This window comes from Phalacrocorax aristotelis, chromosome 1 (genome assembly GCF_949628215.1).
Source record: "Phalacrocorax aristotelis chromosome 1, bGulAri2.1, whole genome shotgun sequence".
NCBI classification, from domain to species: domain Eukaryota; kingdom Metazoa; phylum Chordata; class Aves; order Suliformes; family Phalacrocoracidae; genus Phalacrocorax; species Phalacrocorax aristotelis.
The window spans coordinates 15070357-15087750 of NC_134276.1; the positions used below are offsets into that span (position 1 = coordinate 15070357).

Consider the following 17394-nt stretch of genomic DNA (forward strand, 5'->3'; position numbering starts at 1 on the left):
TACTCATGGAGACAGGTTCGTAGATTATCCTGTTTGTTTAAAACTCAATTCTTAGAACTGTGCTATAGTGAAAATTTCCTAAAATGGATCTAGGTGCCCTATTTTAGATGTACAGCTGTGGCCCGAGAACCTGAATTAAAGATGGCTTAATAAAGGTGGTGTTACAGGAACTTAATTTACAATTTTGTTGATCCTTAAGTTTCTTTAAGTAGATATGACCTGCTTCATTTTTGGATTGGTTTGGTGGTGCTGTCAGTAGTAAAACATAAATATTTATGCTGCCACTAAGGTAAGTAGTCTTCTGAATACCAGCAGGGAGATATCTGAGCAGCCCTGAATAGCTCTTAGATACTTCCCTGCCTGTAACCACTGTGCTCAAGAATCACCAACACCTTAAATTTTACTCTGAAGCTAACAGGGAGCAGGTAAAAATTATATGAGCATTAATACTCATTGCATAATTCTTATCAGCCTTCACATGGCATCTCCCAGAGCACATTACAGAGCCTAGACAGGAGTTGAGAAGGTCTGGATAGCCACTGAGCGCTCCACAATTGTAGAGAAGGCTGGTATCCTAAGCTTTTCTATCATACCTATTTCTGTCACGGATGCTACAAGTTTATTCTGCTGTTGCTGTTGAAGACCCCCGGAGCAGCAGCTGACACAGCAGGACTGGCAGGCTGGGGCTGGCTTGTGCAGACACTGTTAGTAATTCAGCAAAGTGCTTTTCCTTGCATGTACTTCAGCAATGCAAAGTTCAAGCAGCACTTTGACCCTCTAAACTTTTATTGCTAATGAGGGCTCTTTATTCAAATCCGTTTCTTGGCAAGGCATACTGAGAGAGGAATGAAGTCAATTTTGTTAAAAGTTACTGTGGGAGGGCAGTAACAGCATTGTTAAAACCCATGTCTGGGCAATTCCCTTGATACTGTTCTTTGCATCCTAATTTCCCCATGAAGCCTAATTAACAACATGCCAGTGTTTACATCTTTATTCAGTACTTGTAATACTTGGGGTAGTGTTTGACATTTGGAATAAAGACTTGACACATGAGAAGAGCTGCGCAATTTTTAAAAAAATTATTTTTTGCAGGCTACCAAGGGGGAAGGGGAGAAATAAATTAAGATGTAGGATAGAAGTTAATTTTTTTAATGAATCATTTTTGTGTGATATTAATTTTGGAAATTTTCTCCTCTACCACTTCAACTACATTATAAAGCACAACCTATCTGAATTTTTTTGGGCCCTTTTTGTACACAGATGTTTCTACTGGGGAGTATCTAATGTTTCAACAAACACAGGACTCCTTTGCCAGTTTGTATGCTGTGAGTGGGAGAGGAAGTTATGTGCTCACTCTGCAAACACTTTCAAGTCTAAGATCTGATTTCCTTCAATTTAACGCATGTAACTAGTGTGTGTTTGTTCATGGTCATAAAACTAGTCATGCCCTTTAAAAATTGGGTGGGTTTTTTTTTTGTCTTGATACCAACCTCTGACATTCATTTTCTTGGGACCATTATGTATTGCTAGCACAATTTCATTTTTATTTCTTAGAATTCTTAGCAGCTGCTGTTTTTCAGTTCTCCGCTTCATTTCCTTGTTTATCTTTTAAAATGTATTGTGTTGCCTTTCTTGAAGGCTATTATTATTTGTAGATCATAATAGGTAAAAACATACATTTTGTTATGTAATCTCTTATTTTAAAAGATACATTAAATGTAAATTTCTGGTATCATAATTTTATAAAAAAGTAAGTATGTTTTTAAAGTCTGTAGGTCAAAGTTAAAGACATTTTTAAAGGTTAGCGTCACGTGGTTTTCCTATTGTGATCTGAGTTTATAAAATACTATTGAATATGATTGTAGCAGGAAAAAATACGGTTTGACCTTATTTGGGTCAAATATTTGAGGTATTTAACCTGTCTCTTTGTTCAACTACGTAAAAAGAAAATTAAATCTAGCAGTCTTTTGAGATTTGCAGTAAAATACGAGAAAATAAGAGAATATCTGACTTCATACGTATATGCATTTATACATATACATGTGCGTATATATGGAACATGACTGTTTTCCATAATCCGTTTTCTTAAGGCTTTGTTTTGTGCATCTTGAAGATGTAAAATAGAATTAACGTAAAGGTGTTTGTAGGAATTTCATTTCAGCAGCTCACAATGCTTGAAAGACGTGTACTATTCCTCCAAGAATAAATCTGCTTTCTGTACGCAGATGGCATTGTATTATATGGTATAAATACTTTTTAAAGCTGTCCATAAAGCATATTAGACATCTCATGGCCACTACATGTTATCAGAAACAGTTTTTTCACTGGGTATGTGGCAGGTTTGTAGTCTCTGACTTTACTGCTAGTTGGAGTGATTGATAACATGTATCTGCTGCACTTTCTCAACTCAGCAGGACAGTTTGAGCATCAGCTATTAAAATGTCTTTAACAGTAAATTTAACAGTAAATTTGGTATGTCAAACCAGACCATTTAGTAGAAGGTGATATAATAAATGCAATTTCTGTTCCACATACAAACAGTGGCAACTGAGTAGGTTCTTCTTGGTGCTGTTTAAAGTTATGCTTCAAGTATTAGTGATCTGACAATGCCCAAGAATCTTGTATTTATAACCGAAACAGATTAGCATACAAACATTAAAACTTAACTACTGTAAAATAACAACAATTCTGGGAGTTTAAATATAATGATATTTTCTCTTTAAATATTTATAAGGCAACAAAGACGTTTTAAGTTTACTGCATATTCTCAAATGTGGAATTTAAAACAGATGGAATGAATATTTAGCTTTTCCCTCCAGAGACATCACAGGCAATGAATGCATTGAGCAAACAAGATAGTTAAAGGGAAATAGCAATAAAAAGAAGTATTAAATGAACGTGTAGATAATATACTTATCTAGATATGCCAAACACCATTTTGCCATCTTTAAAAACTTGTAATATGTGGAAATTTTGTGGCTAACTTTACTCTCTTTTACCTGTAATGATAAGTTCAGCCAGAAATCATCTGCCTCGCTATGGAAAAGGAGAACTGTTGAGATGCATGTGAAACTTGCTGTAACTTCATGGTACAATTATTCATATCTAAGTGCCTTTTTTTCCTTCCCTATGTGTCTTGTCATTCACTAAGCAATGTCTAAAATCTAAGTCCCATGTTGCAGTCATTAAGTATTGTCTGTTGTGGTTGCGGTTCATGAATAGATGAACAACTCATTAAGAAAAATAATCATAAGATGCTTGAAGTCATATATAAGACCTCTTACTTCCTGTGTAGTTCTGTTAAATATTTGTTCTGTTGGGAACTTGCCCTGTACTTTTGTAAGACCTTGCCATTAGGTAACATAATGACGTTCAGATGTTTCTGGAGCAGCATTAAGTGAATAGGGTCAGATGGTACGAGCTTCTGATTTTCCAAAGATCTGCTTTTTCTGTTGGTTTCCATACTTAGCTTCAGTGAGCTCCCTGGATGAGCTCTACCTCTGTCAGACACCAGTTAGCTGCCATGTTCCAGGGTCAGTTGGTGAATCTAGTGTCTTAATATCCATTAATGACAGAAACCGTGAGTAGCAGAGGCAGCATGCTGCCATAGGGCTGTGTGATGTAGGGAAGAATGCTTATATCTGAGACTGAGTGAAGTCCCATCTTAAAAAGAAGAGAGAGGCAATGGCAAGTTTGGATTTCAGCAGGCAAAATAGCCTAGATCAGAGGAGCAGCTCTGAATGTACCTGTTTCAGCACTCCACATGTCTATAATGTTTACACTGTCTCTGTTGAATCTATCTGCTTTCTGCTGAATGAAAAGCGACTCTTGCCCAGTCCCAGACCGCTTTCGGTTATCCCATAAAACTTTAAATAGGTTTGCATTATCCCTGAGTGAGAGCAGATATCAGGCCCAGTGGCTCAGACATGCATTTGCTTTCTTTTGGAAACATCTAAATAATATTGTATTTAGGCTTTATACATCCACTCAGAATTATCTTCAGGGAAGCAGAATAGCAGACTTGAGTTTGATTGCAGAGAACATGGCAATTTCATGATGTGATGCATCTTATCTGAAAGATGTCTGAATGGGTCACAGGAATCGTGTGCTTATTTCTCCCCACTGATTGGGAAGGGAAGCTTATGTGGCTCTATCAAGTGCAGAGACTGGATATGTAATGTTGAGTGACTGAGCTAATTGGCTGGTAAGTTCTTGAGACTGTTTGTACTGGTATCATTACTGAGACGATAATGTCCTCAGTCAGATCTTGCTGTTGGCAGTGCATGGACCGATTCATTAGGGGACACTTAAAGTTCATAGATTTTGTGGGAGAACTGTTCTTTGAATACAAAAATACTTATTTTTTTCCTCTGCTTTGTTAAAGCTAGTTCTTAGAGTTTATATTTCTCTGTTGTTACTTGGCCCCAAAGAAAGTTAACCAGTGTTAGTACAGAGTGGTCTTAAAGGTCCAGGGTTTCAGGGTCATTCACAAGGCTTGTCTTCTGGGAGGAAGAAAGGAGCTTCTGCCTCACAGTAGTTGCATACATGGAGGATATTGGTGCCTACTTTCCTTCCAAGAGAGTCAAGTTACTGTTTTTGTGAAAGGTTGTACTGGGATCTTTGAGTGCTGAAGTACCATAGATATTGTAGTTTGCCATAGAGATGGAGATACCACAGAAAAGGCAAGATGCTTGAGAGAGGTTGAGCTGTATTTGATAGGTACTCACTATGTTGCACCCTCATCTGAGAGAGCAGAGGTCATCTTCACCTCATTTAGGAGCATGTGGAAACAGCTCAGAAAGCCTATGCCTCAATTTTGAGACTGTTGGGTGTGAAATGAATGAAATGTGGTTTATATAAATAGTTTATTAATGAATCATGTACCAATGTCATGAAAATATTTTAAACTTAATTATTTTTAATTACATGCTGTGCTTAATAGGACAGTGGATAGTTTAAAAATAGAAAAAAAAAGAAGATAGTATGATGGAGTATTTCTAAAATGATATGTAGTCACTCATTCCTACCCATAAGCTCACAAAATGTATTGACTGCAAACTGTAATATTTTCTTCCATGCCTTATACTTGGGAGGAACAAAGGAAACTACCAAATGGGAAGGAGAGCCTGAGAGAACCTCCTGGTATTTGATCTTCTCCCCAGCTTATGAGACAAGGCCGGATCTGGTCAGTGATCACAAAGATAGTTACAGTACTCTCTGCAAGGTTTGCTTGTTTTTATACTGTGCTTAGCAATCTTCTTAGCATGAGTGGGACGGTTCGTTCTTTGATTTTATTTATTTATATTCTTTATTTTTTATTTCTTTTTCCCCTTCAAGTGTAGTCCTGGGAGTAATCCTTGAATTGGCTTCCCTCCGTGAGGTCTTTGGCTTTTCTTTGTTTCATTAGCACACAAAATCTTGGTTACTGATAGCCTTGGCTGCAGTGACCACAATATTGTGGAGTTTGGGATCCTGCTGAGTGTGCTGAAAGTCAGCTCTAAGGCAAGGATTCTGGATTTTAGAAGAGCAAACTTCAGTGCACTCAGGGCTCAATTGGGAGGTATTCAATGGGATGCTTCCATGGAATACAAAGGAGCTAGTGAGAGCTGAGAATTCTTCAAGAACTCTCTACTGAATGCACAAAGCCAATTTATGCCCTACAAAGGAAAAGGAAGGAAGCGGTGCAAGAGGCCCCCATGGCTCAACCATGACCTCCTGGGTCTACTCAAATCCAAAAGGGAAGCACACCAGAAATGGAGAAGTGGAGGGTTGTCCACCGAGAACTAGAAGGGCATAGCCAGAGAGTGCAGAGACGCAGTCAGAAAAGCAAAAGCCCAGTTTGAATTGAAACTGGCTGTAGACATAAAAAATAACAAGAAAGAGTTCTTCAGACATGTCAACCACAAGCAGAAAAAGAAGGAAAACATAGGACCATCGCTAAATGGAAAAGGAGAATCAATCACGAATGATGCAGAAAAAGCAGAGGTCCTCAACACCTTCTTCACCTCGGTCTTTACCAGCACTGTAGGGTCCCAGGCTTTGGGAGGAAAATTGCCGATTGATCCAAACACCGACCCACCATCAGTGAAGGAAGAGTTAGTATATGAACTACTACAGGAGCGTGACCCCTACAAATCAATGGGCCCTGACGACATCCACCCAAGGGTGTTGAGAGAGCTGGCTGACATCATTGCAAGGCAGCTCTCCATAATCTTTGAGAAATCATGGAGAACGGGGGATGTCCCAGGGGACTGGAGGAAGGCAAGTGTTGCCCCTGTCTACAAGAAAGGCTCGAGGGAGGATCCGGGTAACTATAGGCCCATCAGCCTCACTTCAATCCCTGGGAAAGTTATGGAACGAATCCTCCTGGGGGCCATCACAAGTCAAATGAAGCACCTGATTGGGAAAAACCAACTTGGCTTCACTAAAGGTAGATCGTGCTTGACAAACCTGGTGGCCTTCTATGACAAAGTGACTTGCCTGGTTAACATGGGGCGGGCGGTGGACATTGTCTACCTGGACTTCTCCAAGGCCTTTGATATGGTCCCCCATAGTCTCCTCCTGGAGACATCAATGTGTTATGGCCTAGACAAGTGGTCTGTGCGGTGGGTGGGGAACTGGCTGACAGGCCGCACCCAAAGGGTGGTGGTAAATAGCTCTTTTTCCAAGTGGCAACCTGTCACTAGTGGGGTCCCCCAGGGATCAATATTGGGCCCAATGTTATTCAATAACTTTATAAGTGATCTGGACAACAGCATCAAGTGTAGCCTGATGAAGTTTGCTGATGACACCAAGTTGAGGGGGGAAGTAGACACTCCAGAAAGGAGAGCTGCTCTGCAGGGAGATCTGGATAGGCTGGAAGAGTGGGCCAGCAAGAACCTTATGAAGTTCAACAAGGACAAGTGTAAGGTCATGCACCTGGGAAAACATAACCCGGGAGTGCAGCACAGAATGGGATCCACCTGGCTGGAGAGCAGCTCTGTGGAAAGGGACCTGGGGGTCCTGGTGGACAGGAAGCTCAACACGAGCGAACAGTGTGCTGCTGCGGCCAAGTAGGCCAACAGGATGCTGGGTTGCATCAAAAAGGGCATCGCCAGCAGAGAGAAAGAAGTCATTATCCCACTCTACTCAGCGCTTGTCAGGCCACACCTGGAGCACTGTGTACAGTTCTGGTCCCCGCTCTACAAAAAGGATGTGGACAGGCTGGAAGGGTCCAGAGAAGGGCCACCAAGATGATCAAAGGACTGGGAAGCTGCCATATGAGGATAGGCTGGGAGAGCTGGGTTTGTTCAGCCTTGAGAAAAGGAGGCTCAGAGGGGATCTCATCAGCACGTACCAGTCCTTAAGGGGTAGTTACAGAGAAGATGGAGACTCCCTTTTTACATGGAGTCACATGGAGAGGACAAGGGGGAATGGACACAGGTTGCTCTTGGGGAAATTCTGACTGGACACCAGAGGGAAATTTTTCACAGTGAGGACAGTCACCCATTGGAATAATCTCCCCAGGGAAGTGGTTGAATCGGCCACATTGGACACCTTCAAGAGTCGTCTGGACAGGGTGCTGGGCCATCTTGTCTAGACAATGCTCTTCCTAGAAAGGTTTGACTAGATGATCCCTGAGGTCCCTTCCAACCTGTGAAGATTAAAGAAAAAAAAAAAAATTAAAGAAAATGGTACAAGTACAGTCCTGGTGCTCATTGTGCTTTCAAGTGTGATTAAATGTTTCTTTTCCTTCTCAACTTGGGAATGTAATTTCTTTCTGTTAGTACTAGTCTAAATTACAATTGGTGTGATACTCTCTACCTAACTTGCCCTGTAGTTTACCTATACTGGAGACTGGTGGAGGAAGAACCAGAGTTAAAATTAACACCACACTGGTAGGCTGTTAATTTTGTGAAGCGTCTTATTTTGTCTGGAAGAGGAGAACTGTTTTTCACAAAAAGAAGTGAAAAAACTCTGAAAATGCAGAGTCTCTTCATATTAAAGAGCAGTATCATTACCTTGACGTGTGTGAAAGATGCACTGTCTTGCAGTATGCACAATAATATAAATTTCTGCAATAGCTTGCTTGAACTGATGGGTTTAATAGAACTGAACCTCTGATTTTTAAAAAAATAGCCTTTAAATCTATATTCTGCCTTCTCCTTCAGCCTCTGGTTCAACAGCACGCGCCTCTTGGAATTTTCTTTTTCATCACTTTCCTTTTAAATTCCTGCAGTGTCACCATGGTTTAGCATTGAGTCACAGGAAGGGCAGCAGGTCAGATTGAATGCTTGGCTAATTGTTGTGGGTTTTGAATATATAGGGGAAATAAACTTGAGAGTTGGAGGTCTCCTGCTTGCATGGAATTCACAGTGCTCCGCAGGAGGAAAGCCGTGTGGGTGGAGGGGAAGAATAAAGGCTGGCTGAGCACAGGAGTGGTGAGCCAGTGCCTCCAGCAAAGGAGTCCTGCATGGGTGGAGTTAAGGCAAAACTGGCTACGGAAGTGGAGAGTTTGGACGATGTGAGGACCACTGTCTCCTGCAGTCTCCACCTGAAGATTTTCTGTGCCAGAAAGATTTGAGCTTTGCAGGAAAAAATGGTTTTGGTCAGGATATGGAATTGTCAAAATTCCATCAAAAGTATCCTAAATTGTCTCACATCTTAAGGTCTTACCAATGATCTACGTTTCAAGATCAAATTTAGTTCTCCATAGATAAGGTTATGAGATTTCTAGTGGCACTTGGCTCTGTCTCAGCGTCACTCAAAAAACTGGGTATGCCACCAGTTTCTTTTCAGATTAACCTTAGAGGATGTCGCTTACCTGATGAAGGGGAAGTTCAGGATCTCCTCCTGGTTCATACAGAAGTGGATACAGCATCTGCACTTGTCTCTAACTTGTCAATTTTTCATAGCCTGGAAATAGAAGAGGCATTGATGGGAGCAGTACAGGAACTGATATCCAAGCATTCAAGTACTATGGCATCATTATAGGACACAGAGATAAAAAGAGAGACCATTCTTTCTGTAGCACATTTGTCTCTGAAATAGGGATGCTTCCAATGAAACCCCTATCTTACTTCATCTGTCTGAAAATTGGTATTCCTGGAATAGTAAGTATTTCTGAAAGTGAAAAAAACAGGACAGCATCTGATAGCACTTGGAAAAATAAAGCTTTCAGATCTAGTTTATACTCTCACCCATAATTTAATGTTCCGAGGAAAAAATGTATCAGGAAGCCTTTCTTTACCAAGACCTCTACCAAGTAATTGCAAAGTCAAGAGACAGAAAACCTCAAATTGTTATTACAAAGCTAAGTTTAAAATATGTGTACATACCACTCTACTGAAAGAGTGGTCGGGCATTGGAACAGGCTGCCCAGAGAGGTGGTGGAGTCACCATGCCTGGAGGTGTTCAAAAAAGGTGTAGATGTGGCACTTCAGGTCATGGTTTAGGGGACATGGTAGTGGTGGGTTGATAGTTGGGCTTGATGATCCTAGAGGTCTTTTCCAATCTTAATGATTCTACAATTCTACCTGTGCTATCTTTGGCTGGGATAGAGTTAATTTTCTTCACAGTAGCTAGTAAGTAGCTATATTTTGTATTTGTGCTGGGAACAGTGTTGATAATACAGAGATCTTTTGGTCATTGCTGAGCAGAGCTTACAGATTCAAGGCCTTTTCTGCTCCTCACCCCACCCCACCAGTGAGTGGGCTGGGAGTCCACAAGGAGTTGGGAGGGGACACAGCCGGGACAGCTGATCCGAACTGACCAGAGGGATATCCCACACCATATGACGACATGCTCAGTATACAAAGCTGGGGGAAGAAGAAAGCAGGGGGACATCCGCAGTGATGGCGTTTTGTCTTCCCAAGTAACCGTTATGCGTGATGGAGCCCTGCTTTCCTGGGGATGGCTGAGCACCTGCCTGCCCATGGGAAGGAGTGAATGAATTCCTTGTTTTGCTTTGCTTGCATGCGTGGTTTTCGCTTTACCTATTAAACTGTCTTTATCTCAACCCACGAGCTTTCTCACTTTTACCCTTCTGATCCTGTCCCCCATTCCACTGGTGGGGAGTGAGCGAGCGGCTTTGTGGGGGTTAGTTGCCAGCTGGTGTTAAACCATGACAATACCATAATTTTTTCCCCTGTGTATATATATACACCTCATATCAACGTGTACTTTTTAGAATAAAAATGTTTAGGTTGAAAAAGTTATGGTAGAACCTGAGGCAGGAATATTCACAAAGACCGACTTTATCCAAGGATAGCTGATTTTTTTCTGCTTGCTGTGTAATCAGTAGAAAAGAAACACTTCTTGAGACCTAACATCTGAAGTTAGGTTCCTCCTCTCTATTGTTCTTCAGAGGAGTGTTTCTTCCTCTAATGTCTTATGAGGACTCCATAAGGAGACTGGTCTTTTCTGTGCTAAAGGCAGCCTTTGTGCATATTCTCCTTTGTCATTCGTTGACTATTTCAAGAAACAGTCATTTCAGGTATGACAATATACTAATTTATTTTTAATCATAAGCTATGTGATATAGAAAATTAAAAAATAATGTTCACCTGAAAAAACTTCGAGAAAAATAATTTATACAGCCATATATAACTACTCCCAGCCTTGATTGGCATGTGATTTATAAGCATCCCTTTGTTGCAATGTATTAAGACAACTTGCTAGAGCACTAGGTTTTTGCTAAGAAGCTGAATATTGCATTACACGTTGTACATGGAAGTGTCCAACCTATGTTATTACTAGTCTGTAGTTAAAACTTTGTAATCTTCTGAATCTGCTTTAACATCATCTGAATTTCAACTCTGCATGAAATAACTGGCATTGGTAGTGATATATTTCAAAAATTAACACAAGCTGGGATATTGTTTGATGTAATGTTTTTTTGCAGATGTGAGAGGCATTAAGATAAACTTCAATTATATTAATTTTTTTGTTTCTAAGTATGTGATTTGTCTGTTTAGTTTTCTGTACAAAGCTGAAAAAATACTTCTGAGTTCACTGAGTTACAGGCACTGAAATTCACATTATTAACTTTATGTAATATTTGCACTTTTAACATAGAAACTGAGGACTTAAATACATGACTAATGTTTTATGATTACATATTATATTCTTTGTAGCATGCAAACCTGATACATAACTAAGCTATATAAATGCCTGGTTGTCTGTATTCGGTCTCTGCTGTTGTTTTTGAAGCTGAATTGATTAGGAGCTGTTAGTACAGCCCACAGACTGAAAGAAATGTTTTTTTTTCTGAAAGATCAGATGTTAGGAATTAGGGGAAGGATTTCAAATTAAATTATTTCTTTTTGTCTAGCAGAACAATATGTTTCTACATTAGAAATGCATTGCTATGAATATATTAGCTATGAGAATTGTTGCCTTCTTTGAATGAGTTTAATTGGTATTTTCTAGAAGTCTTATACCAACATGAAGCAAATTAGTGTTTGTCAGCATTCAGAATTCGTGAGTCATTCAGTACTTCAGGGAAATAAGTTTATTTCCCATATGCAAGTGTGATAGTTCTGTGTTGCGGTGAAAAGTACTTTTAGCAGATTTGGAGCAAAAATGTCTTTCCCAAATAGAATATATAAACCAGAAGTTTTTCATAGTTAAAAAGCATTTTACTATAATTCAGATAAGCTTGATTTACTTCCTAATTCTGCCACTGCAAAAGTGCCTCACTTGATATTGTTGCTGTCGTCTTCTGGCAATTGGGAATCATATTAACTTAATTCTCTCTGTGACCTACCTAGTCCTTACCCTGACAAATAAAAATATAAAGCTCAAAAGGTATTAACTGTTCTTATTACTGCAGTTCAACATTGTAGATTGCCAGGTGAAGCTCAAAGCCTGTAAAGTGCTTCAGGGCTTAAAATTTCTGTGTCTATGTTGTTAGCATTTAATAATGAATAAGTAGCTGCATCAATGTTTTAGTTAAATTTCTGTTTATATCCACTGGTCCTAGCTAAGTAAAAGATGATGAAGAAGAATGATGCATGTACAGTCTGCATATCATACATTATCCCGAATTCAAGGCTAGAAAACTAATTAGAAGACTCATTCAAAAAATTAACATTGACTTAAATTTAAGAAAATCTAGAAATGGAAATGTTCAGATACGTTTACAAAAATTTTATTCTTACCTTTCTAACATAGTGTAACAATTATGATTCTCTTAAGGATATGTTAGTTGATGTTGAATTTTTTTCTTCATTCTACTGATGACTGAAAATTTGAGTAAAAAAGAAAAGTTTGAAAATTTACTGGTCAAAAATATCTCTAAGTATAGATGTGGAATTTCTCTGTGATGTGTGAAATCCACAGTTTAATATCACTATTGGTACATTAATTCAATTTCACAGCTAACTTCTGGAAGGAAGGAGGGTGGGTTGGAAAGGTGTAACATCACGCATCAGAAAAGACAAATTAAGGTACTTCATCACATCGGCTCAAAGTCTGTCAGCGTATTGAAATGTTGCAGTTATGCAAACAGAGAAGGACCTCATAAGTTGTCAATGCTGGCTTAGAAAAAGTATTTTCAATATTTTAAATGTTTCTTTCTCAATTTATTTTTACAAATTCAGTGTGATTTTGGTGGTACTTGTTTTAATGGTATTTTTATCAATAATGCTGAATAGAGTTACACATACCAAAGTTAAAAAGCTGATTAAGTTCTTTAGTTTAGAAAAATGTGTTTCTTTTTTACTAGATCTAATATAGTGCTCTCAGTTGTTAAAGTAATATTTTCCTATTACATCTGCCTAATACTTGTCTAGCATCTTAATTAGAAGAAAAAAGACTGATGAACTGACACTAAGTTAAAACTGCATGATTTTTTTTTTTAACGTTCTTTTTCTGGAGGAAGACTGGTGCTTTTGCCAAACGAGAAATGGTCATATTATTTGATTGACTGACACATATTAGCCATGCTGGGAGCTGGAATGGTGTAGCATTCAATAACTACTGGATCAAGAAAGTATAACTTTTCTAAAGGTGTGACTAATCTGAATAAGCTCTTAAGGATAACATCTGCATTTTAAACACAATATGGATTTCTGAAGTTGCTATTTACAGAAACCATTACAGTCTTTTTGACGTTTGCCTGTTCCAAGGGTCTGTGATTTCAACCTAGCACAATAACTGAGTAGGGATTACATCTTGGCAGGAAGAAAGTTGGTCTATTAGGACCACACAGTGAAAATTTCAGATTATCTAAAGCAATCAGATTTGTACAGAAATGGTTGTGGGAGGATTAGATTCCTAGTTTTGGGATGAGGGGAGGGGCTGCATGCCAATTTGTAACCCTTAACAAGTAAACTGTAATGTAAAGTAATTGCAGTGATAGGAATCAGCAATGAAAGGAGGTGAATAAGTGCACATGTAAGGTGAAAATTCTTTCTCTGATTTTCAGTTTCCAAAAGCTAGACGCAGTGTGGTGGAAATGGGCAAGAAGTCTTTTCACGGCGGGAACGGTCTGTGTCTTAAAATACCAGCTTCTGCCGGGATTCTCTCTGTTACTTTGCTGCTGTGTTCTCCCTCCCCAAAGCCAAAGCCCATTGCTGACCTAGCTCCTAACTTTGCTGGGAGACGAATTGCCACATGAGGGCTCTTGTCAGTAGGAGCTTTCAGCCCAGGGGTGGGTGAGCTTGCAGTATGTTCTGTTGGTGCGGCTCAGCAGATCTATTCAGGGGCACAGACCATGTCTAGGTGAAGTGTGTGACAGCATTGTCCACTGTCCATTCCTAGTTGCATATGTAACTGTGGGAGAGAAGAACATTGAGCTTCAGCCCAGCAAAGCCACTTACTTCCCAGGTGACTCCTCTCAGCGCCGTATGCTTCCTATGAATATGTTCTTCCACAGTGTTTGAAGCAGGGTATTTAATCTGCTTTGCAGCAGCGTTGAGTGAGACTGGTAGTAGATGTGTTTCAGTCATTTTAAGGCTGCCAAGAGGGCAATACATAAAGTGAGGTCTCCTGGTGTGGCGTGGAGGCTGCCTAATCATGGTAGTGTTGAGCAAAGGGAAGAGCCGTATTCAGCTCCTCGTGGAGTTAGTTTGACTGGCAATGACTAGCAACAGGGGTAGCAGTGCTGATACTGGTAATATTCAGTAATGCAAAAGTCTCTTTTAATTGAACTGTTATGTGTTTACTACATTGTTGCTGTATATAGCAACGACTCTGAAAGGCAGAGAAAAAAATTTACTTTTGTACATGAAAAGAAAGAAAAGATGCATCCACACTTGTGTACTAGTGGCTCCAGCAAGCCTTCGTGATTTCTGTATGTGCCAAAAGTCATGTACGTGCTCTGTAAGCTATCAGAACTTCCAGCTGCTGCTTCCAGATGTATGCACTGCAATTCTGCCTGATTGTGGGCAAGTCATTTAACAGTTTTCTACCCGTTAATTTTAAACTGCTTTGCTTAATGACCCTTGGGATAGAGATTATCTTTTAAGTCATGCACTTTGTCTCATAGAAAGCGTTGAGTCTCAGTTTGATTGCTAGACGTTGCCTAAAAGTCTGTATCATTTTGGGGAAATGTCCCCTTGGAGAGTTACATAGCTTTGCAGTCTGTTCCATTCAAACTGATGGAGTATGTTGAATGCAGTGAAAACAGTCCTCCTCATCCTCAGTGCCTGATTTTTATCTTTAAATATAGCCCATTTTGATGACTGCATCATCAAGCATGCCAAGAACTGCTTCTGCTGTCTTGGACTTTGTTACATTAGGATGTCGGAGGGAGTCTTGACTTTTCCTGAAACTCTGCCCTTCCGAGAGATACGTAGTGATTCTGTGTTCTTTTGAATTGTAGCTTTAGGTTCAGAGGGAGAGAAAATGTGTTTGTGTTTCAGTGGTTTATTGTATATGCTTTTTATTAAAGCCTTTTGGGAAGTTTTCATGCTCAGCTGACAATGTAGCTTATTAGTTACTGTTATGGAAGAGTCGCAAGAGCTGTATTCGTTCACATTTGGCTTAGGTACATATTAGTTTTGCCCAAACCTACCAAAGCCCAAACATGGAATGTGATGAGCATGGTAAAGACTGGACTGGTGAGGAGAAAAAAAGATATTTGTGCAGAAAACCTAAAGTTTTGCCTGCAGTTAGTATAATAGAATATTGTAATGGATTTTATTATGCTTTATTTCTGATGTGTTGGCAGTTTTCAGTTTCTTCTGATTTTTCTGCAGTAAAATCAATTTAGTTGGTTATTCTGCCTGCCCTTAGAGGGCATATGGTGAAATCATGCTACTTTTTTTTAGCGAGTGGCACGGTGACATTCTGGCATTTGTATTCTGCTGCATGTGTGTTTCCAGCCCAAATGACTAGGGACCACTTCGGGTGGTCACTGCTGGGAATGGTCTTCAGAATGGGGTTCCCAGGACTGGATTTACACTAAACAAACAGAGGCCCTGAGGGGAAAACTGTGACTCATTAGGAACCCTGGTTTAGGTTGAAAGGTAAAAATAGGTGCAGGACATCTTAAATTAGTTTTAAAACTAGAAAGGTGAAGGAATCCAATCTAGAGTATTTTGTAAATTGTCCACTTTTCTTTTTAGAGTTCTCTGCCTTACTCTCCTGTGTTCAGTATGACTAGGTATATAATCCAAAGAGATACCTGAAAAGAGTCAGCTGTCAAAGATTCAGGTTCTGTAAACACAGGCTTTTTTAGGCAGCACTGTCAGTACTACTATGTTTGTCTTCTCTGTTCTGCTAAAATATGTTCCTGGAAGTTTTAGTATTCTATTCTGGTTTTAGGCAAGATGCAATAAACGGAAGTAAAATACCAGAAAACCCTTCTATGTATTGTAGATAAACTTAATACATCGTTCATTACAATTGCTTCAGTTGTTCATGGAAATGTTCCATAATAGACCAGTGAACATGTGTGTTGTATGTTTTCTGTAAAGAAGACGTAATTCTTTGACTCATACCCATATGCTCCTAACAGAATGTTACGGACATGAATTTTTCACTTCTGCACATTGGCAGAGTTACAGTGACTCCATTTTCTGCAAATACTCTGTATTAAAAAGATATGCTTTATGTTTAACTTTGCAGATCCAGAATGCTAATGATGTGCTAATAGCACCGCTGGAGAAGTTTCGTAAAGAGCAAATAGGAGCAGCAAAAGTAAGTGGCTGTGGAAACATTTCTTTTTCATTTCATGTTTATTTTTGTTTATCAGTGTGTTTTGAAGGCTGGACTGAAAACAGGCATTTGTACTCAAACATACTTGATGCCGTCCTCATTAATGTATTATTAATTCTACTGAATTCCTTGCTTCGGAGAAGAAGATAATTTAGAAATGGAGTTTAAAGGCTGATTATATGCATAGGGTACAGCTCTTCTGCTATTGCACATTCTTACCATCTGGAGTCCTGTTCATCTTCTGATGTCTGCTTTTATGTTACGTCGCACCTCGGGTTAACTCAGAAACGCACAGAGGGTTCAAAAGCTGCTCTGGGTGCAGTGGCTGTTGTATGAAGACCGAAAGAAGTCAGTGTGCTTTAGGCATGCTGTCTTTCTGTCTCTGCTTTCCCTTTCCACTTTACACAGCTGATGCAGTGCAGTGATTCATGGTCATGTTGCCAGAGTATTGATCTTCATATTGCCCAGAGATTTTTCCCATGGTGGAAGTGCTCCAGTTGGTGATTCAAGCCAGTTCTGTGGTGTTAAATGTTACATCTGTGTTAGAGAAACAGTGCAGGTTGTCTATACCAGGGTTCAGTAGTCAGCCCAGGAAATCAGATATATTGGGGGAAAAGATGTTGGAACGAACTGTTAGTCTAGAAGAGCTATTTTCAATCTGATCCTGGAGTCTTAAGTGGTTATCAGTGACTGTTTTGATCACAGTCTCAGAGACATGCATAAAGGCTGCGGTAGTCAGTTAGAGGTATGGTTAATAACAGTTCCGTCTGTCTACATAAATTTGCTAGCTCTAAAGCATTTTGCATCTTGTATTAGCCCTCAAAAATTTGTCTGGGAAATTTTCCATATTTAAGGTTAAACGGGTATGAACAAGATCTCTCTTTGATGTTGAAGCTGAGGTTGTGCTTGTGCTGTACTCAACAACTTCAGAAGAACAGAGCTATTGGAAAGACAGACCAAAGGCTTATACTTTTTGTAATGCTATTGTGAACACGTAGAGAGAACAGATGAGCCTGCTTCCGCACAGGAACTAAGTAAATGTTTGAGAGAATTTTTACCGTGAACTTGAGGTCAGATTTCTCTGAAATGGATGTTCTTTACCCTCTTACTTGATATGTTTTTGTGTACAACTGCATTTTTCTCTTGTCCCACCCCTATGCTGCTGTGAGATGCAGGGTGGGAGTTTGTTTACCATGCTGCACAAATCAGAGTTTAATCCCAGCACAAAAATTATTTTTAGTTTTCAGTAGG

The 17394-nt window shown here is 39.5% G+C and overlaps 1 protein-coding gene across 2 annotated transcripts in view; it reads left to right on the forward strand.

Annotated features, from left to right (window-relative positions):
- The window catches only part of ARHGAP42 (Rho GTPase activating protein 42), a 178663-nt gene that overhangs the window by 83544 nt on the left and 77725 nt on the right, over positions 1 to 17394 (forward strand). For both annotated transcript variants that reach the window (XR_012658683.1, XM_075081816.1), the window contains exon 4: positions 16054 to 16125. Coding sequence is in view for 1 of the 2 variants with exons in the window: in XM_075081816.1 (XP_074937917.1) it covers positions 16054 to 16125 (72 nt within the window). In the remaining variant the exon portion in view is untranslated. The remainder of the gene's footprint in view (positions 1 to 16053; positions 16126 to 17394) is intronic.